General features: G+C 43.1%; 1 protein-coding gene across 1 annotated transcript in view; it reads right to left on the bottom strand.

Annotated features, from left to right (window-relative positions):
- Positions 1–18,811: 18,811 nt before the first annotated feature.
- CCDC102B (coiled-coil domain containing 102B) overlaps positions 18,812–23,761 on the bottom strand; it is a 340,911-nt gene continuing 335,961 nt past the window's right edge. Inside the window, exon 9 of the mRNA XM_074943138.1 lies at positions 18,812–19,016. Coding sequence (XP_074799239.1) covers positions 18,899–19,016 — 118 coding nt within the window. The 3' untranslated portion in view covers positions 18,812–18,898. The remainder of the gene's footprint in view (positions 19,017–23,761) is intronic.

The following is a 23,761-nucleotide window of genomic DNA, read 5'->3' as shown; positions in this document are numbered from 1 at the left end:
CAATTTTAAGTACAAAAGAAAAACAAAGGAAGAGTCCCACAGATATTTTAATTTCACTCTTGGATTCCAACTAAGCAGATTACTTATTTGTATAGCTTCAAACCTAACTGTGTTCCCTGAGTTTATGCTAAGGAATAATGTATCAATGAACCAGGGAGTGGGCAGGATGATATGCACTACTTCTATCTGACTTGTACTTGTTCAATGAATAAATACTAGGTTTCAGTCTCCATGGTTGTCAGTCTGGCATGTTTCACAGCCATTAGAATTTTAAACTAAAAAGTTTTTAAGCAATCACATAGCTTGGTACAAAAATGGGATATAATTGAACTTATTAGCAAGTAGCATCTTGGTTTCTTTTCCCTCCAATCCATTCCAAGATTCTCACCCAATCAAATCAAATCATAGTCAAGACAAAGGACTTTCATTGCGGGTAATGTTGGGCTAGCTCTGTTGGTGTAAATTTACACCAGTTGATTACTAGGCCCATTACTTTTCTTAAATTCTCAGTGGTTTCCAACCACCAACTTCCAAGCTCATTAAACTTGTCTAGAGCCCTTCCTCATTAGGGAGAATACTATTAATGTTTCAAAAAGCTGTTTTCCTTTTTCTCCCCTTTAACATTTTTTGCTGCTCCAAGTAATATGCACAGAAGTGGCTGCCTGCCACAATCACAAGTGAAAGAAAAGCAAGTGGGATAGCTCAGTGGTTTGAGCTTTGGCTTGCTTAAACCCAGGGTTGTGAGTTCAATCCTTGAGGAGGCTATTTAGGGATATGGGACAAAAATTGGGGATTAGTCCTGCTTTCAGCAGGGGGTTGGACTAGATGACCTACTGAGGTCCCTCCCAACCCTGATATTCTATGATAAGAGCAGATTTACCAGTGCTAACAAACAGTAAAGCATCCACAGTTCAACTTTTTAACGTTTTTTTTGGGGGGGAAGGCTGTCATTTGTATGAGGAATGAAAAAATAGAGTGGGCATAGTGACCAAGCTTTTGAATTCTGTGCCTGGACAGATGTAGTATGTTTGAAGTGATTTACATTTTTCCTCAGTCGTACTGTAGCTCCATAGTACCTTAGTAACTTTTATTACCAATATTCATTCAGCCAGTTTTCTGATAATATACCTAGTACAAGATACAGGGTTTTGAGTAATGAGATATGACAAAGTATGTATTTTAAGCATTATATTTTTCCCTGGATGAGTCAGTGCAGGGGGGGCATAGAAATTGCCAATTGTATCCTCTGCTGCAGAAACCTGGCAAGTGCAAGCTGGTGTCTCTAAAAAGAAAGGAGCCCACTGTCACTTGCTGGTGACAGTAGTGTACATGTGAAGCTGCTTGGGGTCTGGAGAAACCACACCTCCTCAAGGTGCTGGAAAAGTGCAGAAAAGGTTTATGAAAATTTGAAACATTTTCAGCAAAATTTTGAATTTTTGAAAAATTTCAACTACTCCATATCTTGGTAAAAAAGAGCAGCACCATTTCTTGTTAAAAAAATTCATCATTGTTTCAAAAAGTCACAACTAACTCTACCTCCCTGGGGACACAGAGCACAGGCATGTCCTGAATTTTATAGAGTGATCTTATCCTGTTTGTATAGCAAGAGGATCCATCCTATGCTTTCCTATTGGCCTTAAGGCATTCACGTACACGCCTATAGATGGTGCGTTCGTAAACATAAGGTAGGTGGCTGAATGGTGTTTGTATTAAAAAGTAAATTGAAAATGCACTATTATTACGCAATTTTTTTTTCATTTAAGGCAATTTTATGGAAAAAATTCCTTGCAGTATTTTAAAGATTATTCAGATTATTGTACTGAACGTGCACATCAGGGAGCACAAAACTTTTGCTTCTACAAGAAGGCCTAAGCATTAGTAGAAGTCATCAGTCATAAGAAGACTCAAAACACGCAGTACTAACAACTAGAGCTGAGGGGAATTGTTTTTCAGCAAAAAATGCAGATTCAGCAACACTGAAACAAGAGTTTACAATCCCTCCCAGCTTGCAATTTGATAAGCATATTCTCCACTCCATTATCCAAGTCATTAATGAAAATACTGAACAGTACTAGAGAAGACCTCTGTGAAACCCCTCTGTATACATCCTCTTAGTTTGACAGTGAACCATTGATAACTATTCTTTGAATACGGGTTTTCAACCAGTTGTGCAACCACCTTGTAATAATTTCATCTAGGCCCCATTTCCCTAGTTTGTTTATGAGAATATCATATGGAACTATGTCAAAAATTTTAATTAAAATAAAAATATATCACATTTACTGCTTTCCCTCATCCACTAGGCCAGTAACCTTATCAGAAGGAAATTGGTTGGTTTGGCATGATTTGTTTTTTGAGAAATCTATTTTGGCTGTTGCTTACCATCCTGTTATCCTCTAGGTCAGTGGTTCCCAAATGAGGGGGTGCCGCTTGTTCAGGGAAAGCCCCTGGCCGGCCAGGCCGGTTTGTTTACCTGCCGCGTCCGCAGGTTCAGCCTATTGCGGCTCCCACTGGCCGCGGTTCACCACTCCAGGCCAATGGGGGCTGCAGGAAGGACGGCCAGAATGTCCCTCAGCCCACGCCGCTTCCCGCAGCTCCCTTTGGCCGAGAACGGCAAACTGTGGCCAGTGGGAGCTGCGATTGGCCGAACCTGCGGACGAGGCAGGTAAACAAACTGGCCCAGCCGGCCAGGGGGTTTCCCTGAACAAGTGGCACCCCTAGTTTGGGAACCACTGCTCTAGGTGTTACAAAGTGATTGATACTCAGACAGATACTGGAACAAATTATTAAACAAAGTTAGGTTGACTGATCTATTATTTCCCTAGGTCTTCTTTGTTAAGATAGGTTTTATGTTTGCCTTTCTCCATTCCTCTAGGACTTCACCTGTTGTCCATGAGTTCTCAAAGATCATTACTAATGGGTCTGGGATTGTTTCAGCTAGTTCTTTAAGTATACTAGGGTGAATTTCACCAAGCCCTGCCAACTTGAATACATCTTAGCTAAATATTCTTTAACCTGTACTTACTCTACTTTGGCTTGTGTTCTCATCACCTTGTTGTTAATAATTGTGTTAAACATCTGGTAACAACTAAACTTTTTAGTGAAGACCAAAGCAAAATAGGTATTAAAAACCTGCACTGGGATCTAGGCTCTGGTCCCTGGAGATTACAGGCCTCACAGTCAGCCTGCAGAGTTAATAAACTGCTTTAGGCAAGTAGTTTTGATTCAAGATGGAGCTGGTTGAAACATCCAATTTTATTTCCACCAAATGTTTGAAACAAAACATTTTTGTATTAAAATTTTGATTTTTCAATGGAAAATTTGAAACAAAATGTTGTTTGATTATAAATTAAAATAATTTGTTTCTTTTGTTGAAAAATATAAAAACTTCCATTTTAAGATGCTGCGGCCCTCCCCCCTCGTATGTTTATTCCACATGCTTTTTTCCCATTCCCCTCTGGAAAAGGGAGAAAAGATGAAAAGTGAGGGGGAAAATAAACCTGTGAAAATAAAATTGGGAAAAAAAACCCTCCCCCCACTCTCTTATTTACTTTTTCTTCTACTTGAAAAGTAGAAAGAAGCCACAGGGCGAGGGATTATTCTTTCACCCATCCATGGTTCCTCGATCCATCACAACCACCAGGGCTTTTTTTTAAATTGTCATTCTTCAGAGCTTGGATCATTTCAGCTCAAATCATACATAAACTAGCTGTCCGGTACAGTCTGAGAGGTTTGGGGGGACTCTCACAAAGGGGTCCGTAAATAGCTCCTCAGTACTTCCCCCACAGATGCTAAATGTCTCTATTTAGAAAGAGAAATCCTAACTTTAATTAAAAAAAACACTATTATTTTCTATCCTGTCCCAAAAATCCACCTGTTCTTCAGTATTTCAGTGGAGTTAAAAGCACGGCTCCTATTTTCTTCCCCTTAATGAGGGCTTGACATTGCTTGTAGTGAAGAGAATGGCAAAACTATTTCATATTAATGGGAGCAGGACTGGGCCTTTTACAGTCATCATTCTGAGTATCTGTGCATATCTTCTGTCTCTGGGCCCAATTTTCATACATGGGGTCCTTAGGAGGAGATTCACATCCCTTATTTAGCATCCCAAATGGGCATTTGGGTTTCGGCCTGTTAAGTAGGTGTTTGCATCTTTCAATGTTGAGTTAAGCACCAGAGGCAGAACTGGACATTCTGGTTAGCTTTTTTGTCTGAAAATTAGGGTCACTGTGCCTTCTGAGCTGTATGTGAAGCAACTCGCCAGGTGTGTTGCTAGCACTACTTTCTATGTCTTTGCTCTATCTGAATCGTCACACCTTCGAGTCTTAGAGAGACTAATTTACCAGAGGCAACTACATGTTCAAAATATAGACCTCCAGTCCTCTGCACACTATCCCAGTAAATATTACCACATAGAATAAAACTAATCCTTAAAGGTACAGAGACCCAAAGAAAAGCATAATATTTTAAAGCAAATGTGCTGATGGAATAAGCTGAATGAAGACCCAAGAAATGCAGAGGTCTTTAAAAAGAGCCAGTTGAAAAATACACATGGCACAGATTATATGCCATGGTTAAACTGCAAAATTATTGCAACCTATGGCTGTATAGTGCATATAGGTAATGAATTATACATGTTGCTCATATTTTTTTATTAACAATGCAGTAACTACATGGCACCTTCTCTGGAAGCAATATCAATTACATGGCAAATGCTACAATATTATCTTTTAGTAACTATCATCAAGTTATGCCTTTCCACTGCTAATTAGAATAGTGGTTCCTGGTGATGGATGCAGCTGAAATCACCCAGGAAAAAATAAGGAGAGATTCTTATAGTTGTGACTGCTTTGGAACATGCTCATGCACTCACAGTGTGACCGGAGTCATACTTGGTACCAGTAAATCATGCTGGGAGGAAACTAATGCAGCAGCAGCCAATATCATAATGGCTACACAAACTTGATTTGTTTAACTGCGTAAGATGTTTGGGGGGCAGATAGGTAGCTTATGATTTATGTCTTGTCCATTGCTTAAAGGACTCCACAAATGACTCCTTGATTGTTGAGAAGAATATGCTGTAATAAAGGAGTGTGATCAATGATCACTTATACCTAAATACATGTAAACTTTCATAGGGCATTGCCACTGCAGAACAAATCATTGTTACACTAAAGGAAACAAGAGCTACTCACCTATCTGAACTCCATATTCCACTAAACACAAGTACTAATGATGAAGAAGAAAACATAGTACATACTGATGGAAAAATACGGCACAGGGTTAACAAAGACAGCGGGGTCTGTGTGGTGGTCCCTCACATTCTGCCTCACTACTGGCAGACCACAAGTAAAAGTCCTGTAGGGGAAAGCCCTGAGCCCCTGGGCAGGACGAATCATAATAGTCTTTAGCCCACAGCTGCCTGGCTGACAGTAATTAACAGCCTATAATTAGCAGTCTATATGGGAGCTCTGGCCCTCTGGGCGGTGCCGAGCCACAGTCTTTAGCCCACAGCTGCCTGGCTGGAGCAGACTACAAGCAGCACACAGGCCTTCTGGTCTAGGGGTGAATAGGTCGCTACCCCAGGGGTGGGGTTGGCAGCAGGGGTAATGGGACCCGGGCCCACCCTGCTCCACCAGGTCCCAGCCCAGGGCCCTAACAGTGGCGGATGGGTCCACCACTTGGTCAGCGGGGATCCTCCAGAAACATGTTGACCCACACTCCGGCAGCAGAACCAGAGTAGAGTCTGGTCCCCCTGGGCTACTTCCTATGACAGTCTGGGTGTAGGGCTCAGTGGTCCAAAGATCCTCTGTCTCCTCGGGATACTCGGCTGCTGGAAGCTCTGGCAGCTCTTCGTCTGGCAGGGTTTTAGAATCATAGAATAGAATAAAATAATAGAATATCAAGGTTAGAAGGGACCTCAGGAGGTCATCTAGTCCAACCCCCTGCTCAAAGCAATAGCAATCCCCAATTTTTGCCCCAGATCCCTAAATGGGCCCCTCAAGGATTGAACTCACAACCCTGGGTTTAGCAGGCCAATGCTCAAACCACTGAGCTGCCCCTCACCCCCTAATGTCTTTGTCTGCCTCCCCTGACCACAAGGCATTGGTCCACTCTGGGGCTGGGCTGGGCTCTTGCAGAGGTGTTCGCTCCCTAGAAGAGATGTCCATTCTTCTCCAGTGGCTCAGCAGCAATTGAGCTCCAGGGTTCTCCTTTTCTCCTGTCCTGACCTGGTACTTCCAGAGAGGGGGTGGGGCAGATTTGGCTCCACCCACCCAGGAAAGCGTAGTGGTCCTTCACACTCCAGTTCAGAGCCTCCCTACAGACTGGTTTACATCAATACAGTAAATGTGATTCAGTGTGATTACTCCTCTGATTTGCTAGTCCCCTTTCAAAATACACGTGAGATGGTCTCTTTTAATGTGCAGAAACAGCAATGTGCTTATTCCAGACCCTCCTGAATTCTGACTTTTTAATGTTTCTTATGGCTTTTTCAAGTGACCCATATAATAATGCTCTATACTATTTATTTGGGAATTGTTTTGGGATTGGCTTCAATGGGTTCTGGCTTATACCCATAGTGATTGAGACTCCACTGCCATAGTCTGCAGAAATAAATGCACGAGGCCAAACACATCTCTAAAACTGTGCCTTTAACTAAAAGTTCTATTAATTCGATACCAATGGAGTATAATAATGTATAATGTGAAACTATGCAGAAAACTGGATGTTGAATCCATTTATATTCATATTGATTATATGACTGGAAGACCAATCCACTTGTAATAAAAGAAATACAGTGCATTGTACAAATACTGTAGGCATTGTTTTTGGCTAATGAGTTCAGCAAATGAGTTGATGTCGTCTGAAGTATTTACTGATTCTGTATATACAAACTCTTTCTCTTTCTACAATTTCTTCCATGGAAAACAAAAATTAAATGATAAATGGCACAGGTCTGTTTGTCCTTTCCCTAGCTGTATTTTCCCCCTTTCAAATGGCAATAACCTAAGAATTATGATATCCATTTGTGTCAGGAGCTAGATTCATTATGCAGAGTCCTTTTCTGATTACGATCAATTAGCACCCAAAATGGAGCCACTTTGAATATATTCTCTTAGTGATTAAAGAGCCAACATAATTACATTTGTACTTTAACATGCTTATGTTTGTTCAATATATCACTCAGAATAGTAATTGAAAAGAAGAGTGTTTTGATTTTAGATTTTTGGTTCTGATTATTCCTCTGTTATTTGGGTCTTTACTGTTTAAAAAGCCTCATCTCCTGGCCTGGGCCCTATAAACCAGGTAAAAGGGCTGGGGGGTTATAAAGGAGTCCTAAAATCCCTGTGTCCAGCTGTGGGAGGATTATCCATGAATACATTTACTGATCCAGTATATGCAAATGTGTTTTCCTTCACAAGAACTGAGGAAGATAGCTGTGAATTGCCTACTGAGGACCCCTCACAAGTGTACTTGCGGGGAGGGGAACATGGTTGCAGCACAGAAATATGGGAATTTGAAGACTGGGAGGATGTAGAGGTGACTTAAAGCCACTATAGCCCCTGCCTTCTCCTGAACTGAGAGTCCTGTGATACCTGTCTTGGAGGCACTTCACAGAATCCCACCAAAATACTCTATTTTGCCATCAGGTGGACAATAGGATAAACATTGTTTTGGAATTTATCTCATAAAAATATTTAAGCACCCATGCAGGTGAAGTTGTGGGGGCCATCCTTCAAAGTAAGAAAGAAATACAAAATAGATCAAATTTTCCCCAAAGAGCATTTCTCTCTATTATTCCTCTGAAAAAGATAAGCAAGTTTAATAATAAAGCAGGGGTAAGCAAACTTTTTGGCCCGAGGACCACATCTGGGTGGGGAAATTGCATACAGGGCCATGAATGTAGGGCTGGGGCAGGGGGTTGGGGTGCAGGAGGGAGTGCTAGGTGTGGGAGGGGGTGCAGTGTGCAGAAAGGGGCTCAGGGCAAGGGTTTGGGGCAGAGGAAGGTGTGGAGAGTACGAGGGGGCTCAGGGAAGGGGGTTGGGGTGCAGGAAGGGGTTCAGAGTGCGGGAGGGGGCTCAGGGCAGGGGTGCAGGGAGGAGTGCAGGACGGGGCTCAGGGCAGGGGGTTTGGGTGCAGGAGGGGTGCGAGGTGCAGCAGGGGGCTCAGGGCAGGGCATTGGGGTGTGGGCTCCAGCCTGGCGCTGCTTACCTGGAGCAGCTCGGGGGTGGCAGTGGCACACACCGGGATGAGGGCAGGCTCCCTGCCTGCCTGCCCTGGCCCCGCACCACTCCCAGAAGCAGATGGCACCATGTCCTTGCGGCTCCTAGGGGAAGGGAGGGCTGAGGGCTCTGTGTCCTGCCCTCGCCTGAGGGTACCTCCCATGAAGCTCCCATTGGTCTCGGTTTCCCATTCCTGGCCAATGGGAGCTGCAGGGAGCAGTGCCTGCAGTCGAGGGCAGCACGCAGAGCCCTCTGCCACCCCACCCCCCTGCCCCCGGCCCAGGAGCCGCAGGGATGTGGTGCCGGCTCCTTCCGGGAGCGGCACGGAGCCTGCGGTGCCATGGAGGTGGCAATCCCGTGGGCCAGATCCAAAGCCCTTACAGGCCGGATTGAGCCCGCAGGCCGTAGTTTGCCCACCCCGATATAAAGTTTCAAACATGCTCCTCCAATAACTAATCAAACAATTTCATTATTGTGTATAATTCTGATATTTGGACACTTTATACATGCATGAAATTATATCCGATCCCTAAGAATAAGCAGCTTCCTAAAGAACAGATCTCTAAGATTGTCATTAGAAGAGTACACTTTATTTTGAAGATTACTCATATGGCTTCCCATTACTGTATGAGCAGTGTTTATGACCCATTCATATGTGGTAAATATTCTTTTTTATATTTGTTAACATCTAGTAAGCTTCTAGAGAAATAAACATTTATAAATCAGTGACTATAGCAATTTCATATGAGATCAAGGATTCAAAAATCTGCATTTAGTAGAGTTGAGTACTGAACGTACTTCTATATGATGAAGAAAGTTTACCAAATGGCTGTAATGTTAGACTAGGACTTTGGAGTCCTGAGTTCCTTAGCTCTGTCACAGATTTCCGGCGTGACCTTGGGCAAGTCATAATCTCTTTGTCCTTTAGTTTCCCATGTGCAAAATGAGGTTAATAATACGTCCCTGCCTCACAAAGGTATTGTAAGAATGCTCACAACTGAAGATCATGAGGTGTTCTGTTTCTATGGTGATTAGGTCCATGTTGAACAGATATTTATGGAAATTTTAAGCTAAGATCACTTTAGTCATGATTCTGCATTTTTTGTGCTCTTTTGGCCAGTTTTAAAATAACTGGCCTGAGTAGTCACAGACAGAATATATCAAAGTTACATGCTTAAGTAGTTGCTGAAATAAAATTTTCTATTTGCATGTATAACTCTCCCTAATGGACACAGCTGAGTACTCATCCTGTTAGGGAACAGAAAAAAATGTTACCTATCACAGCCAAGCAACAGAATTTGAATCCCAATACTGATTATTGGGCACTTGAAACCGTATCAATGTACAGACTAAAAAAAAAAAAAGAAAGGTGTTGAATAAATGTGAACAATGAGTACATTTGAAGAAAAAAATGGTTATTCACCTTCTCGTAACTGCTGTTCTTTGAGATGTGTTGTTCATGTCCATTCCAATTAGGTGTGTGTGCACACACATGCATGGTAACCAGAAGATTTTTCCCCTAGCAGCATCCGTCAGGTCAGCCTGAGTGCCCCCTGCAGTCGCGCCTTCATGGCGCTCAATATAGAGCCCTGTTGACCTGCCACCCCCCTCAGTTCCTTCTTGCCGGCTCGTCCGACAGAGGAGTAGGAGGGTGGGTATTGGAATGGACACAAACAACACATCTCAAAGAACAACAGTTACGAGAAGGTAATAGTTTTTTCTTCTTCGACTGCTTGTTCATGTCGACTCCAATCAGGTGACTCACAAGCCCAAGTTTAGGAGGTGGGGTCAGAGTCTTCCACTGATTGGAGTACTGCTCGTCTGAAGGCCGCATTGTTTCTGGCCTGCTGGGTAATCTCATAGCGTGTGCCAAAAGTATGGATGGAGGACCATGTCACTGCTCTGCAGATTTCCTGTGTGGGAACCTGAGCCAGGAACGCTGTTGATGAAACCTGTGCCCTGGTGGAGGGCACAGTGATTGGAGGTGCAGGAACCCCTGCCAGATTGTAGCACTCATGAATACTGGACGCTATCCATGACGAGATATGTTGTGATGACACCGGCAGACCTTTCATTCTGTCTGCCATTGCCATGAATAACTGGACTGATTTTCTGAATGGTTTCATTCTCTTGATATAAAAGGCTGGTTGCCCTGCAGACATCCAGAGAGTGGAGTCTCTGTTCCCCACTACTGGAATGAGGCTTAGGGTAGAACACTGGGAGAAAAATGTCCTGGTTGATGTGAAACTGTGACACAACCTTTGGGAGGAAAGCAGGATGAGGCCTAAGCTGAACCTTGTCCTTATAGAACAGGGTGTAGTGAGGCTCTGACATTAGGACCCTGAGCTCAGACACCCTCCTGGCCAAGGCTATTGCTACCAGGAACACCACCTTGTTAGAGAGGTAGAGCAGGGAACATGTTGCTAATGGTTAAAATGGTGTTCCCATGAGCCTAGAGAGGACCAGGTTGAGGTCCCAGATGAGGACAAGCTGACAGACGTGAGATTACAGTCTGCTGAGTCCTTTTAAAAATCGGCTGACCATAGGATTAGCAAACACCGAGCGGCCCTCTGCACCCAGATGGAAGGCCGATATGGCGGTTAAGTGCACCCTTACTGAAGACAATGAAAGACCCTGCTGCTTCAGATGGAGGAGGTAGTCCTAAATGAGTGGCATTGAGGCTAGCATCAGGAACGAATGGCGCTGCGCCGACCAGATTGAAAATCTCTTCCACTTGTCAAGGTAGGTGTCTCTCGTAGAGGGTTTCCTGCTGCCAAGGAGGACTTGCCTAACCTGGTCTGAACAGAAAAGCGCCATCGGGTTCAACCATGGAGTTTCCATGCCATGAGGTGAAATAACTTGAGGTTCAGATGTTGAAGATGACCGTGATCTTGCGTCAGAAGGTCTGGGAAGAATGAAAGGGTGACCAGAGCTTCCACTGACATCTAGAAGGCTGGTGCTATCAATATGACCTGAGCTCATTCCCTCCGGAACTTGAGGAGTACCTTGTGAATGAGCAGTATGGGTGGAAAGGAGATAGCATCCCCATGGAAGGAGGAACGCGTCCACTCTGGAGCCTGAGATGAGATTCTGGAAGGAGCAGAACTGCTGGCACTTTCTGTTGCGTCGCGTGGCGAATAGGTCTATCTGGGGAAAGCCCCACCTCTGAAATATTGAGAATACGATGTCCGGATGAAGGGACCATTTGTGGGCATGAAACGACCTGTTGAGGTGGTCCGCCAGCTCATTATGTACCCCAGGGAGGTACGACGCTTGCAGGTGTATTGAATGTTCTGTACAGAAGTCTCACAGCATGAAGGCTTCTTGGCACAGGGGAGAGGAGCATGCACCCCCCATTTGTTGATATAGAACATTGCTGTTGTATTGTCTGTCATAACTCATACACAATGACCCATTAAATGTTCATGGAAGGTCTGGCATGCTTGGCGCACTGCTCTTAGCTCTCTGACATTGATGTGGAGAGCCAGGTCTGCCTGAGACCAGAGATCTTGGGTCCTGCAGTCTCCCAGATGAGCTCCCCAGCCCAAGTCTGATGCGTTCGTCACTAGTGAGAGAGACAGCTGCGGATAGGTTAAGGGGACCCCTGAGCACACTTCCTGAGGGTTAAGCCACTAGATGAGGGAGTCAATGATTGGGCGAGGCAGGGTCATGATCCTGTCCAAGCTGTCCTGGGCTGGACAATACACTGACGCGAGCCATGACTGAAGAGATCAAAGCCTGAGTCTGGCATGCTGTACCATGTAGGTTCAGGCAGCCATGTGTCCGAGAAGCTTCAGGAAGTTCCTTGCTGTGGTGGGGGAAACTGTCTGAGGCCTTGAATGATATCTATCAGGGCCTGAAACCTTGCTTCCAGCAGGTATGCCCCAGCTTGGGTCAAATTCAGTACTGCCCCTATAAACTTTATCCTCTGGATGGGGGACAGAGTCGATTTTGCTTTATTTAGGAGACCCAGGTTGTTGAAGATGGCTCTGATTAATCTGACATGAGCTTCCACTTGAGTCCTGGAGCAGTCTTTGATCAGCCGGTCATCGAGGTACGGAAATACCTGTACCTGGTGCCTGAGCAGGAATGCGGCAATGACTGCCATGCACTTGGTGAAGACTCAAGGTGCTGCTGACAGGCTGAACAGAAGGACTGTGAATTGGTAGTGGGTATTGTTCACCACAAACCTGAAGTATTTTCTGTGTGTCTGAGTGATTGAGATATGAAAATATGCATCCTTCAAGTTGAGGATGGCATAACAGTCTGCTGGATTCAGTGAGGGGATGATAGAAGCCAAAGAGACCATGCAGAACTTGAGTTTCTTCATGAACTTGTTGAGTTCTCGCAGGTCCAAGATGGGCCTGAGGCCGCCTTTGGCTTTCGGTATTAGGAAACAAACAATAGAACAACAATAGAAGCCCTCGCCCTTCTGCTCCAGAGGAACCTCTTCTGTTGACCCTAGCGATAGGAGTGAGTGCACCTCCTGGATGAGGAGTTGCTCGTGAGAGGGGTCCCTGAAGAGGGACGGGGAAGGGGGGGTGAAAGGGTGGGAGGGAACAGAATTGGTTGGAGTATCTCCTCTCTACCATGTGGAGCACCCAGCAGTCTGAAGTAATACGGGACCACGCATGGTAGAAAGGGGATAGTTAGGATGAAAAGGTAAGATAGGGTGGAACCAGATCTCGCTCTGGTGTGCCGTCCTCGACTGTGCCTTCAAAAGGCCAGTTTGGCCCTGAAGATGGCTTGGACTGTCCTGAGCCCTGGCCAGAGGGTTGATGCGGCCTTCTCCTTCTGCTCCGATTTCTCCTTCTGGAGCCCTCTTGGCAGTTCTGATGATTGAACCGCTGAGGAGGCTGCGGACGAAAGTGTCTCCACTGAGTTGAAGGCGCGTAGAGGTCCACAGGCCTCAGGATGGCTCTGTAGTCTTTAAGGCTGTTTAGCCTTTTGTCAGTTTTCTCTGAGAAGAGAGAGTCACCCTCAAAAGGCAGATCCTAAATGGTTTACTGTATCTCATAGGGAGGCCATAAACCTGGAGCCATGAGACCCTTCTTATAGCTACTCCTGTGGCCATAACCCCGTGGCCGCATCTGCCCTGTCAAGGGACAGGACTGCACCTGAAGGGACACCCTTGAGATCAGTCTCCCTTCTTCAACCAATGCCACGCAAGTCCGAGGGGAGCAACTCCGTGAATTTAGCCATCGCCCAGCATGTGTTGTAGGAGTACATGCTGATGATGGCTTGCTGGTTGGATACGTGGAGCTGTAAGCCTCCAGTGGAGTAGACCTTTCTCCCATAAAAGTCAAGCCTTTTCTCCTCCCAATTCTTCAGGGAAAATCCCTGGAAGCCCTGACGCTCATGTTGGTTGGCAACATCGACCTTGAGAGAGTCAGGTGTGGGATGTGTGTATAAATGCTCGTAACCCTTGGACAGCACAAAGTAGCATCTTTTTTAGGGATTAGCCGTAGGGAGCAATGAGGCTGCGGTCTGCCACAGAGTTTTTGTGGTGTCAGAGCTAGTCTTTATGAGGGGCAGGACAATACATGCATGTCCAGAGGGGGCAAGAATGTCTGGCATTGGATCTGCATCCTGCACTACCTCCTCCACCTGAATGCCCAGGCCCTGGGCAACCCTCCACAACAATTGCTGCAGAACACTGTTGTCCTCCAAGGCTGGGGCTGTTGCCATGCCCTCCAATGCCTCATCTGGTTAGAATGAAGAAGAGACTCACGGGAGGGCTGGCTGCTCCCTTCTTTCTGCACCCAAGACATCCTGCAGCACCTAGATTTCTTGGGCCGGTGCCAGCCTAGATGGTGTCATGCCCCTCAGTGTAGGGGCTGTATACACCGACGCAGGCACTGCTGGTGCCAAAAGTGCTATCGGTGCAGATGTCATCCTCAATGTCAGAATTGCCATCGGCACCGGAATTGCTGTTGGTGCCGGAGCCAACATTGCCACTAGTGCCGGAGTCCCCGCCAGTATTGGGGCCGCTGGGACCCCCCAGGCCCAGTGACAGTTATGCTGGAGGCATTGAGATGGTAGCGCAAGGTGCTAATGGGCCTACCCCCAACCCTACTGGTGCCGGTGGTGCTGGCGGGGGTACAAATGAGGCTGAGGCCACTAACATCGCCCTGGAATGAGACCCTTGGCTGTGGCCGAGACTTTGATGAAAGGCCCAGGGAGTCCAAAAGGGCCATTGCACCAGGGGCTGCCATTGGGCGGGCCATGGTGCTGGGTAAGGGTGCTGGTCCCAAACTGACATGGATCATCTGCTCCTACTCCTCCGGGACCAATAGAAGCGTGACTCCAACTCCAAGGTGTCTGAAAACGATGACCATGGGGGAGTGGTACTTCTAGGCACCGAGCTTTCACGCCGAGGGCTCGGGGATCAGCGTGGCTGCTGGGTGTGCTCCAGTGCTAGGGAGTGGTGCACGGGGCTCAGAGATTGGAGGGTCATCTTGTTGAAGGAAGGTGCAGGTCACAGCTTGGCCTCGGCAAGCGAGGAAGGTCCAGACTCAACCACCTTTCTCCGTGGGCAGGAGTCGGCATGACCATCACCGGTGGAGCAACTCTGGTGTAGCCCGACTTGGGTATAACAGCGGCAGGCTCTTTAGGCCTAACAGTGGGAAATCGACTGCTCTTCAGCCTCTTATTTTGTGGAACCAGCGATTGCGAACAGTGCCTGCATGCGGCATGTGAGCTGCAAGTGGAGCCGGGACAGTCCTGTGAATCCTTATCCTTACTGGGATACTGTCATGCTGACAGTGCCGGAGCGCTCCACATTGAGCAGGAGGTACTTGGCACAGGGTCCGTCGACCCAGGGTTGGGCTGGGGGCAGAATGCTGCCTCAGTCAACAGGACCTTCAGGCACTGGTCTCTATCTTTTAAAGTCCTAGGCCGAAAGGTCTTACAAATGGCACAACTATCCTTCTGATGGCCCTCTCCTAAACACTCTAGACACTAGGTATGAGGATTGCTTCTGGGAATACACTTGCTGTAGGCCTCACAGGCTTTGAAGCCCGGAGACCCTGGCATTGGGAGAGGGTAGGAGGGGATTCCCCACCAAAGGAAACTTATCTAACACTAATGAACTACTAACTATTAACGAACAATGGAAAATTAATGGAGAACAATGTAAGAAACTGCAAAATGCGCTTGTCGCACAGGGAAGTTTCAGCTAACCATCACTGGCAGTAAGAAGGAACTGAGTGGGTGGTGGGTCGACAGGGCTCTATATTGAGCGCCACGAAGTTGTGACTCCAGGGGGCGCCCAGGCCTACCTGATGGATACTGCTAGGGGAAAAATGTTCCAGCTACCATGCATGTGTGCGTGTGCACACACCTGATTGGAATCGAGATGAACAAGCACTCGAAGGAGAACCATCATTTTCTCATAAATATTCCATGAACAGGAAGAGACACTAAACAGGCTGGGGAAGTTATGTCTTGTGAACTATTCACTCAGCTCTAATCTTGAGCACCACTTGAGAATTATACTTACCACCACTACCCTTGGACTGTCCAGCTGCACTACATCAGTGTGACCACCACTTGTATTGCAATGGGGCAACTGGCAAACACATACCAAAGATTTATGATGTAGTGCTTAGATAGATTGTTGGGAATTAGTTCCCAAATGACTGTGTCAGTTGCCTTCAACTTAAGTACTTCTCAGGATCCAGAAGACTAATGATTGTTTTCTTTTTCTTGCACCTCTCACCATTTGAGGTTTGGCAGGAATAATCACAAAGCCTTAGCTCCCTATTAGTACTGCCAATTGCTTTGGTTTCACATTTTAATGAGAGAAGTTGAAATATCCTGAATATGACTCCTGAAATTTTAAGAATTTTGCCCAATTGCTGGGCCTCTAGGGTTTTCACATTGTATAACAAACTAATTTTTATATCTTGTCAGAGAAAACACTTTTTCAACATTTTAAGGCATACCATGCTTTAACATTAAGCATATTGCATGACTTTACAGTATTACTAAGTGCATTAATGTAATTATTAAGATGAAGTGAAAGTATTTTAAAATGAATAAACAATTGTTTGCTTTTCATTTAAATTTTGCATATTGACATTTTCACTATGGCTGCATTACACTTAGGACTGTGATGAATTTAGTTGAGTAGACACAAAGATTCTCAGTGAGCTGCAGTAACTGGAGTTTTAGGGGGACTCAAGAAGTGCTCTTCATTTATTCACAACATCTGAAGAATGAGTAAGATCAGAACAGGGTATTAGAACAGTCGGTGATGTTTTAACTTTGTGGTGAGTTGTCCACAGTAGTTTTCCAGCAAGAAAAATATAGTGTACAGAATAATGTTTACTGGATGGAAACTCAATTTCACTTGCAATTTTTTAAATGTTCTATTGTTTTTAATCTTCAGATTCTCAATCACAAATTGAAAAATCCATATGGAAAAGACTATCCCTTTGCCAATGCATGATTAATTGTTCTCTAAATTTTCTAAGCTTTACCCATTCTAGTTTTAAAATGTGGCAGCAAAACAATTGGCTTTTTGAGACATCTGCTCTCCTTCTCTAAGAGGCATGGAGATGCAGAAATCCAAGTAAAAATGATGGAGAAACTCTTGAAATAATGCAAAAAGGGAAGAATGGAAACAATTTGACACATCTCTCCCCACAAAGTCTGGGCCTTTGCGTATCCATGGGTATTTGGAGAAACTGGGAGTGGGTAAGAGGCAGGAATAGAACAAAAAGCATATGTGTGGCATAATTCCTGTAGACACCAGCAGGTTTCTTGGTGGATAGCCTTACAGAAGTTTATTGCTGCTGTGACAGTGAGAGAAAGCAAGCAAGCGCGAGAGTGCGTACACCAGGGTGTATTATATGTAGCTGCACATGAAGAAGTTACTAAGGAAAAGCCAAGTCAAGTAAATGACCATTGCAGTTTTAGTGTTTTGAAAGCTCTCTCTCTTCTGAAATCTAATATGGAATTCAGGCCATTAAATGTGGAAAAGATAGAAAAACATGGAGTTATCTGATGGCTAATTTAAACTGAGAAAATATTTTAAAATCTGATCAATATTATTTGTAACACAATGCTACTCTAATGGCGATAGGCCTATGTACATAAAGAGAAAACACGGAATTTATCTGCTATGGTTCCCTTCTTTCCTTCTGTGCTTGTAAGAGTGAAAAGGGTATTCTGAATCAAAATATGAAGAGGTCTAGGCAACAAAACAGTGAGGAAGTCTGCTTTGGGAGGGCAGGAGGAAAGACAGTTCGGACAAAAAAGCAAAATCACTATTTTTAACATTCTTAAAATCTTAATTCCCACAAATTTGAAATTGTGTTTAAAAACTACCTGTCTCAATCAATGTATTCCTCCACCCCATGGGAGAACATGGGCACCAGCTATGGATGTCTGAGAAAGGACATCAGACAATCTTACTATTCCCCACATCTCCCCAAAGACAGCAGTTACGGGGAGCAGGCCAGGCAGGTGCCCATGTAGACATGGGAAAGGGAGAAGGATTGTAGGCCACTGTAAGGAAAATGAGGAGGGGCATCTAATGTGCTAGTGGAGTTAGGGGTGGCAAGACTTGTTGGTTTCAACAGGAAATTAAGAATTCCTCTTGGCGTTTCAGGCTCATACGGACACAGCATCACACTGTAATTAGTGGACTGCAGAACTGTCATATTAGGTCTATAGAATCCCTATGAACCAAAACTTGTAGGGTTTTTTTCATATTCCTATTAATGACCCCAGGACAGTTGCTATTGACCGTGTTAGAGAATATCGCTGACCCAGTGGCTGAGAAATGCTGGTCTTACACATCATTTTTTAACATTTGAAGAGAATGGTATTTCAAAGCTTTCAAAATTTGTCATTTTGAAAATCCTAATGCTTAGAGTGCTACTTCACATAAGAGGACTACTGATATGTAAACATGATTTAAATACTTAAACACGCAGAATTAATAAAACAGATATTTAAACAAAAGCACAGTTAAGCCCTTAAAATAAGCTGATATGTACATGTTTGTATGCATGCACACGTATGTGGGGGGAGAGGCTGGGGCAAGAACAGGAAAAATAAAAGAGGAGGGGTGATTTGAAATCTAAATGAATATTAATATTTATAAGGCTTTTTCCTATAGACCTCAAATACATTTATGAAGGAATGTATGCACCTTCTAACATTATATAGGTGGGGAAACTGAGGCACGGAGGAGCAAAGTGATTTGCCCAAATTTACACAAAAGGTCAGCATCAAAGCAGGGATTAGATTTGAAGTCTCCTGGTTCCCAGTTCATTGCCTTGTCCTCTGGACAATACTAAATTTGAACCAGGTAGCCTTCACCTTGCATGTTTTGAATTCAGTTTGTCTGATGATAAACTAGGACATTGCCACAATAAGTAAAATCAGATTTTTGCTTTAAGAGACAGCAATCAAGAGAGCTGAGAATGAAAAATGCACGACTGCAAACTCCAATTCAGATTTGGTACACATCGAAGCAAGCACATTTCCTGCGAGTCTAATGTAATATGAATATGAGTCCTGAATACTATATTAGAAATAATGCATGTCATATTTCTTTGTACAGATCTGCCATATGTCAGAGGTGTCTCTTTCCTCTAAATCTTTATCAGTTTTCCTCTGTTCCTAATGATCAGTGTTAGTCTTGTCACTGTGGGGCTGTTTTATGAAGCATGCTGGCTCCCCTCATCTTTGCTCACTGTCTCTGTGGAGTCGCCAGCATCATACGTGGAACTTTGCTTGATCCCAAATCCAGAGCTCACTTTCTGCTGTCTCTTCAACCTGAAAGGAAACAAAGTGTGTGACCAGAAAAAAAAATCAGAAATGCCAATTGTAAATTTAAAACGGGATATCAAATATCTTCCAAGAAAAAGTTTTGTTATCACTCAAGTGTAGAGCACTAGAAGTTTACATCAGACAGGAATTTTGCAGCTCAGTTAACTTTAGGGCAGATATTGGATTTTTTTCCCCAACAATTGATTCCTTAATACACCTAAGGAAAAAGAGATACTGTTTTAGATTAAATGATCTGAAATCATCTTTTAGAACAAGAAGCAGGGTATGTACATTTGCTTACTTTCTTTGCGATGACTATGACCCTTTATTTACTGAATGGCATTTTTGGACTGTGGTAGGAACGTGTATGATTTTTTTCATCTATTTGGAGCAACAACTGCTGAGCCTTCTTTTGGGTATGTGTAGGGAGGTATAATAAGGCACCTAAATAATTAAGATACCGCAAGCCACTGGTTTACCAGGTTTTAGTGTCTGAAGGGAAGGATGGACCAGGAAATGTGCAGAAACAACCATCCTGAAAAAAATATGTTGGGTTTGATACATTCTACAGCATTTTGCTCAACAACAGAGAGTCCAGGTTCACATTTTGTAAATTACAGTTAATTCTCATTCTTTAATAACTATTGTCCATTACAATGAAACCTCCTATAAAAATGAGGTTGATGTGAATTAAAATAAATGAATCCTCTAGTACAGAGACACAGTGAAATTACTTAGCAATACCCTGTTATTGTTGTAGTTTGCTTTTGCCACATAACCAAATTAGAGACGCTATTCCATATATTCATATGACTACATCAGCATTTATGTTAGCTTGACGGTATTCAAGGCAACACTGCACAATGCCACTTTATACTTTTTTGCACAAAAAGGGAGACTATCACCAGAATTTAAAACTGAAAAAAGACAATTGGAAATCAGGGATATGAGCTTAAATGATACAAATGACATTCTGTTCCCTCAGGAATATGGATGTTACATTTTCAATAGCAAATAATTTACCTTTAAAAAAGAAATATGTCTGGCTAATAGAAACACACAGTCAATTCCATTAATACTAGCCTATATTTTTTATTTATAGTTCCAAATTAATAGGCTGCTCTGATACTTGTATAAAATTTAGCTGAAGGCTTCCTGTCCTTCTGATATTTTTAATGCATTAGTAGAGACAGATGTTCATTTTATTCAATTATTTAATTGCATTAATACAATTACATATGTTGTGAACCAACAGTAAAATCAATATCTTGCCTAATAACTTTTAGAATATTTAGAACAAGTATTTGAAAGTATCCGTAAAAGAAAATATGTTTGCCAACCTTCACTAATAAACTTGAATACTGACCCTTTTTGAATGGTAGCACCAATCCATAATAAATGACACTATGCAAAATGTCTCCTAACCTATTAATATAGAGGAAAACCCTGGACCCACCACTGCACTGATTTGCAACCACCTGCAGTATCAAATCAAAAACAGCTCCTACTCTGTGAGAACTACTGGGACTGCTGTTCTATTTAAGTTAATCCTTACCGAGGTATAAATGGAGTGCATGGCACAGATATCAAATGTTTTTAGCTCAATTTTATTTTCCATATTTGCAATATATACTCGTAACAGGTCTGAAGAACCTTTTATTGATTCTCTGCCAGTGTTATATATTACTGCTGTAATGTCCTATTTAAGAGAGAACATTTATGGAATCAGAGTGAGCGGGCTATGAAAATGGTCTATTGCTAACGGAGAGATTCTGTGATGAGGCCTGTCATAAATATAAAGGGAAGGGTAAACACCTTTAAAATCCCTCCTGGCCAGAGGAAAAACCCTTTCACCTGTAAAGGGTTAAGAAGCTAGGATAACCTCGCTGGCACCTGACCAAAATGACCAATGAGGAGACAAGATACTTTCAAAGCTGGAGGGGGGGGAGAAACAAAGGTTCTCTCTGGCTGTGTGATGCTTTTGCGGGAACAGAAAAGAACTGGAGTCTTAGAACTTAGTAAGTAATCTAGCTAGATATGTGTTAGATTCTGTTTTGTTTAAATGGCTGATAAAAATAAAGCTGTGCTGAATGGAATGTATATTCCTGTTTTTGTGTCTTTTTGTAACTTAAGGTTTTGCCTAGAGGGATTCTCTATGTTTTGAATCTGATTACCCTGTAAGGTGTTTACCACCCTGATTTTACAGAGATGATTCTTTTACTTTTTTTCTTCAATTAAAATTCTTCTTTTAAAAACCTGATTGCTTTTTCATTGTTCTTAAGATCCAAGGGTTTGGGTCTGTGTAAATTGGTGAGGATTTTTATCAAGCCTTCCTCAGGAAAGGGGGCGTAGGGTTTGGGGAGGACTTTGGGGGGAAAGACATTTCCAAGCAGGCTCTTTCCTGGTTATATATTTGTTAGACGCTTGGTGGTGGCAGCAAGAAAGTCCAAGGACAAAAGGTAAAATAGTTTGTACCTTGGGGAAGTTTTAACCTAAGCTGGTAAAAATAAGCTCAGGGGGTTTTCATGCAGGTCCCCACATCTGTACCCTAGAGTTCAGAGTGGGGAAGGAACCTTGACAAGGCCAACACAGTTATTCTAGAAGTAGTTGCCCAATATCGCAGCACAAATTCAGATTCAAATTACTATTACTGCTAGTAAACTAAATTCAAAATCTTAAATGAGTAATAAAAAACATACCTAAGCAAAGCATTAGCTGTGTTAGTTTGTATCCACAAAAACAATGAGGAGTCAAGTGGCACCATAAAGACTAACAGATTTATTTGGGCATTAGCTTTTATGGGTAAAAAACCCACTTCTTCAGGTGCAGATGCAGGTATCATCAGCTTTGATTCCACCAATGAAAAAGAATGGAGATTAAATAGGCTCTAAACTTTCTCAGCTTTAGAAACAAATGTAATAAATATACTATATTTGCTTGCTTGTGGGCAGCCCCACATACCTGTGAACGCAGTGGTGGGAAAGAGCATCTAAGGAGTTTTTCCTCCATAGTTTATGTAGGGGCCAGGCACAATTCCCCTGAGCAGAATATTGAGACTAGTGAGACTTAGCCTCCCAAAAGTGGAATAGGACCACAGTTTAATTGCTTTATTTTCTAATAGACAGTAGAATTATCACTGGGGCTTGAAGAGTGAGCCTCTTCCCATTCTCCCCACCCCTCCCTAAAGAAATTCTGGACTTTACAATTAGGAACTACACTTGTGGTTCTAGCTCCCATTGTGTTTTGCAGGTTACTGAAATGTTAATTTTGTGCAGGTGCAGTTTACAGGCTCTGGAAATCAGATACTATGCGTTAATATTGTGTTTAAAACCAAAACAACAAAAAACAAACCAAAACCAAAACAACTGTGGCAAGAACTTCTTGCGTTGCACTCCAGCCTGGCTTATCTTACCTTATTTTATCTTGAGTGATGTATGGACCGCAGGATAAAACCTATATTGTCTGAAAGCCTTCCATGTAAAAGTGAAAACAATTGCAAAATCCCTAGTGGACTTCATGGAGTCTCTGACTCTTCTTATTATTCAGAATTAAATCTCTGCTTGGGGAAGGGTTTTGTTTCTGATTTTTTAATTAAAAAAAATACTTTTTTTGGTAGATTGTTTTTGTGTGGTACATCTCCAACAAAGCAGGTGCAGCTTTTTACAAAAAGGCTATTGAACTCTGCACATAGGGAGAGTTCTATCGTATTCACTACCCAGGAGATAAAATCCATAATAGCTTCCTAGCTACATACCTTAAAAAAATGACAAAAGATGAGTGTAAAAGAATGACTTATATGGGATTTTTTTTTTTTTAAGCAGCAAGATACTCATAAGAAAGTGTGTTTGGCATATTCTCCTTTTCAATTTCCTCCTCTACATGTGAGTTTGACTTTGTACAGTAATATTTTTACCTACATAATCTTCAGGCCTATAAAAAGCATAATAATTTTCTTTCCCAGTAATTACATGGTTGCCAGCTTCAATTTCAATTCCATTTACCCATTCAGAACGCTTATCTTTTAAGAGCTTCCCAATGTGTCTCTTCATTATCTCCCCTTTTACCTCGACCAGGTATGCTACTGTTTCAAACCTTCCTTCCACCCGCCCACTTCCTTTCTCCCATGAGAGTTTGAATCAAGCTCTCTCTAGTCTAGGCATAACATGTTGGAAGTCATTTGATGTGGATTATTTACTCTATGCTGTTTTTCATGTCTAGTTCTTTTGCTAAATTTGGTTTAAATAAACCAAAGTAATGTACACATGGAAAACAAAAGGCATCACATTTCATAAATACATGTATCACCATTCCAAATAGGAAGTCACATGTAAATACCTGCAGGTTAAATTTTTTGTTACTCAAAACACTACTTAACATATTACGGTATCATTCCATAAAATGCCTCCTGAAGTCGCTACTTCTAATAATTACTTTATAGTCCTGGAATGAAAATTACATGGGTGGAGGTCTCAGACTCACTATATTCAGCCCTGGACAGGTGCCAAAAACACACTGCTGGACTGTGACAGTATTGAAGTCTGATATCTCATGGAGCAGCAGGGCTAGCAACATATGCTATACATCATTGCAACGCTGTTACAATGAGCTTTCCAATGGTGCACAGCATTTATTTCAAACCTTGTGAGGTTGTGAGATAGCGTGTGAATGTACATCAGTCCAATTACTATCTCGTTGCCTGCTACCCCATCCCAACTTACATTTTGACATGATAGTGGCTGCTATCTCAAAAA

Source organism: Natator depressus, chromosome 2 (assembly GCF_965152275.1).
Source record: "Natator depressus isolate rNatDep1 chromosome 2, rNatDep2.hap1, whole genome shotgun sequence".
NCBI classification, from domain to species: Eukaryota; Metazoa; Chordata; order Testudines; family Cheloniidae; genus Natator; species Natator depressus.
Note: the sequence above shows the minus strand (reverse complement) of the source record. Positions and strands in the feature narration are given on the sequence as shown.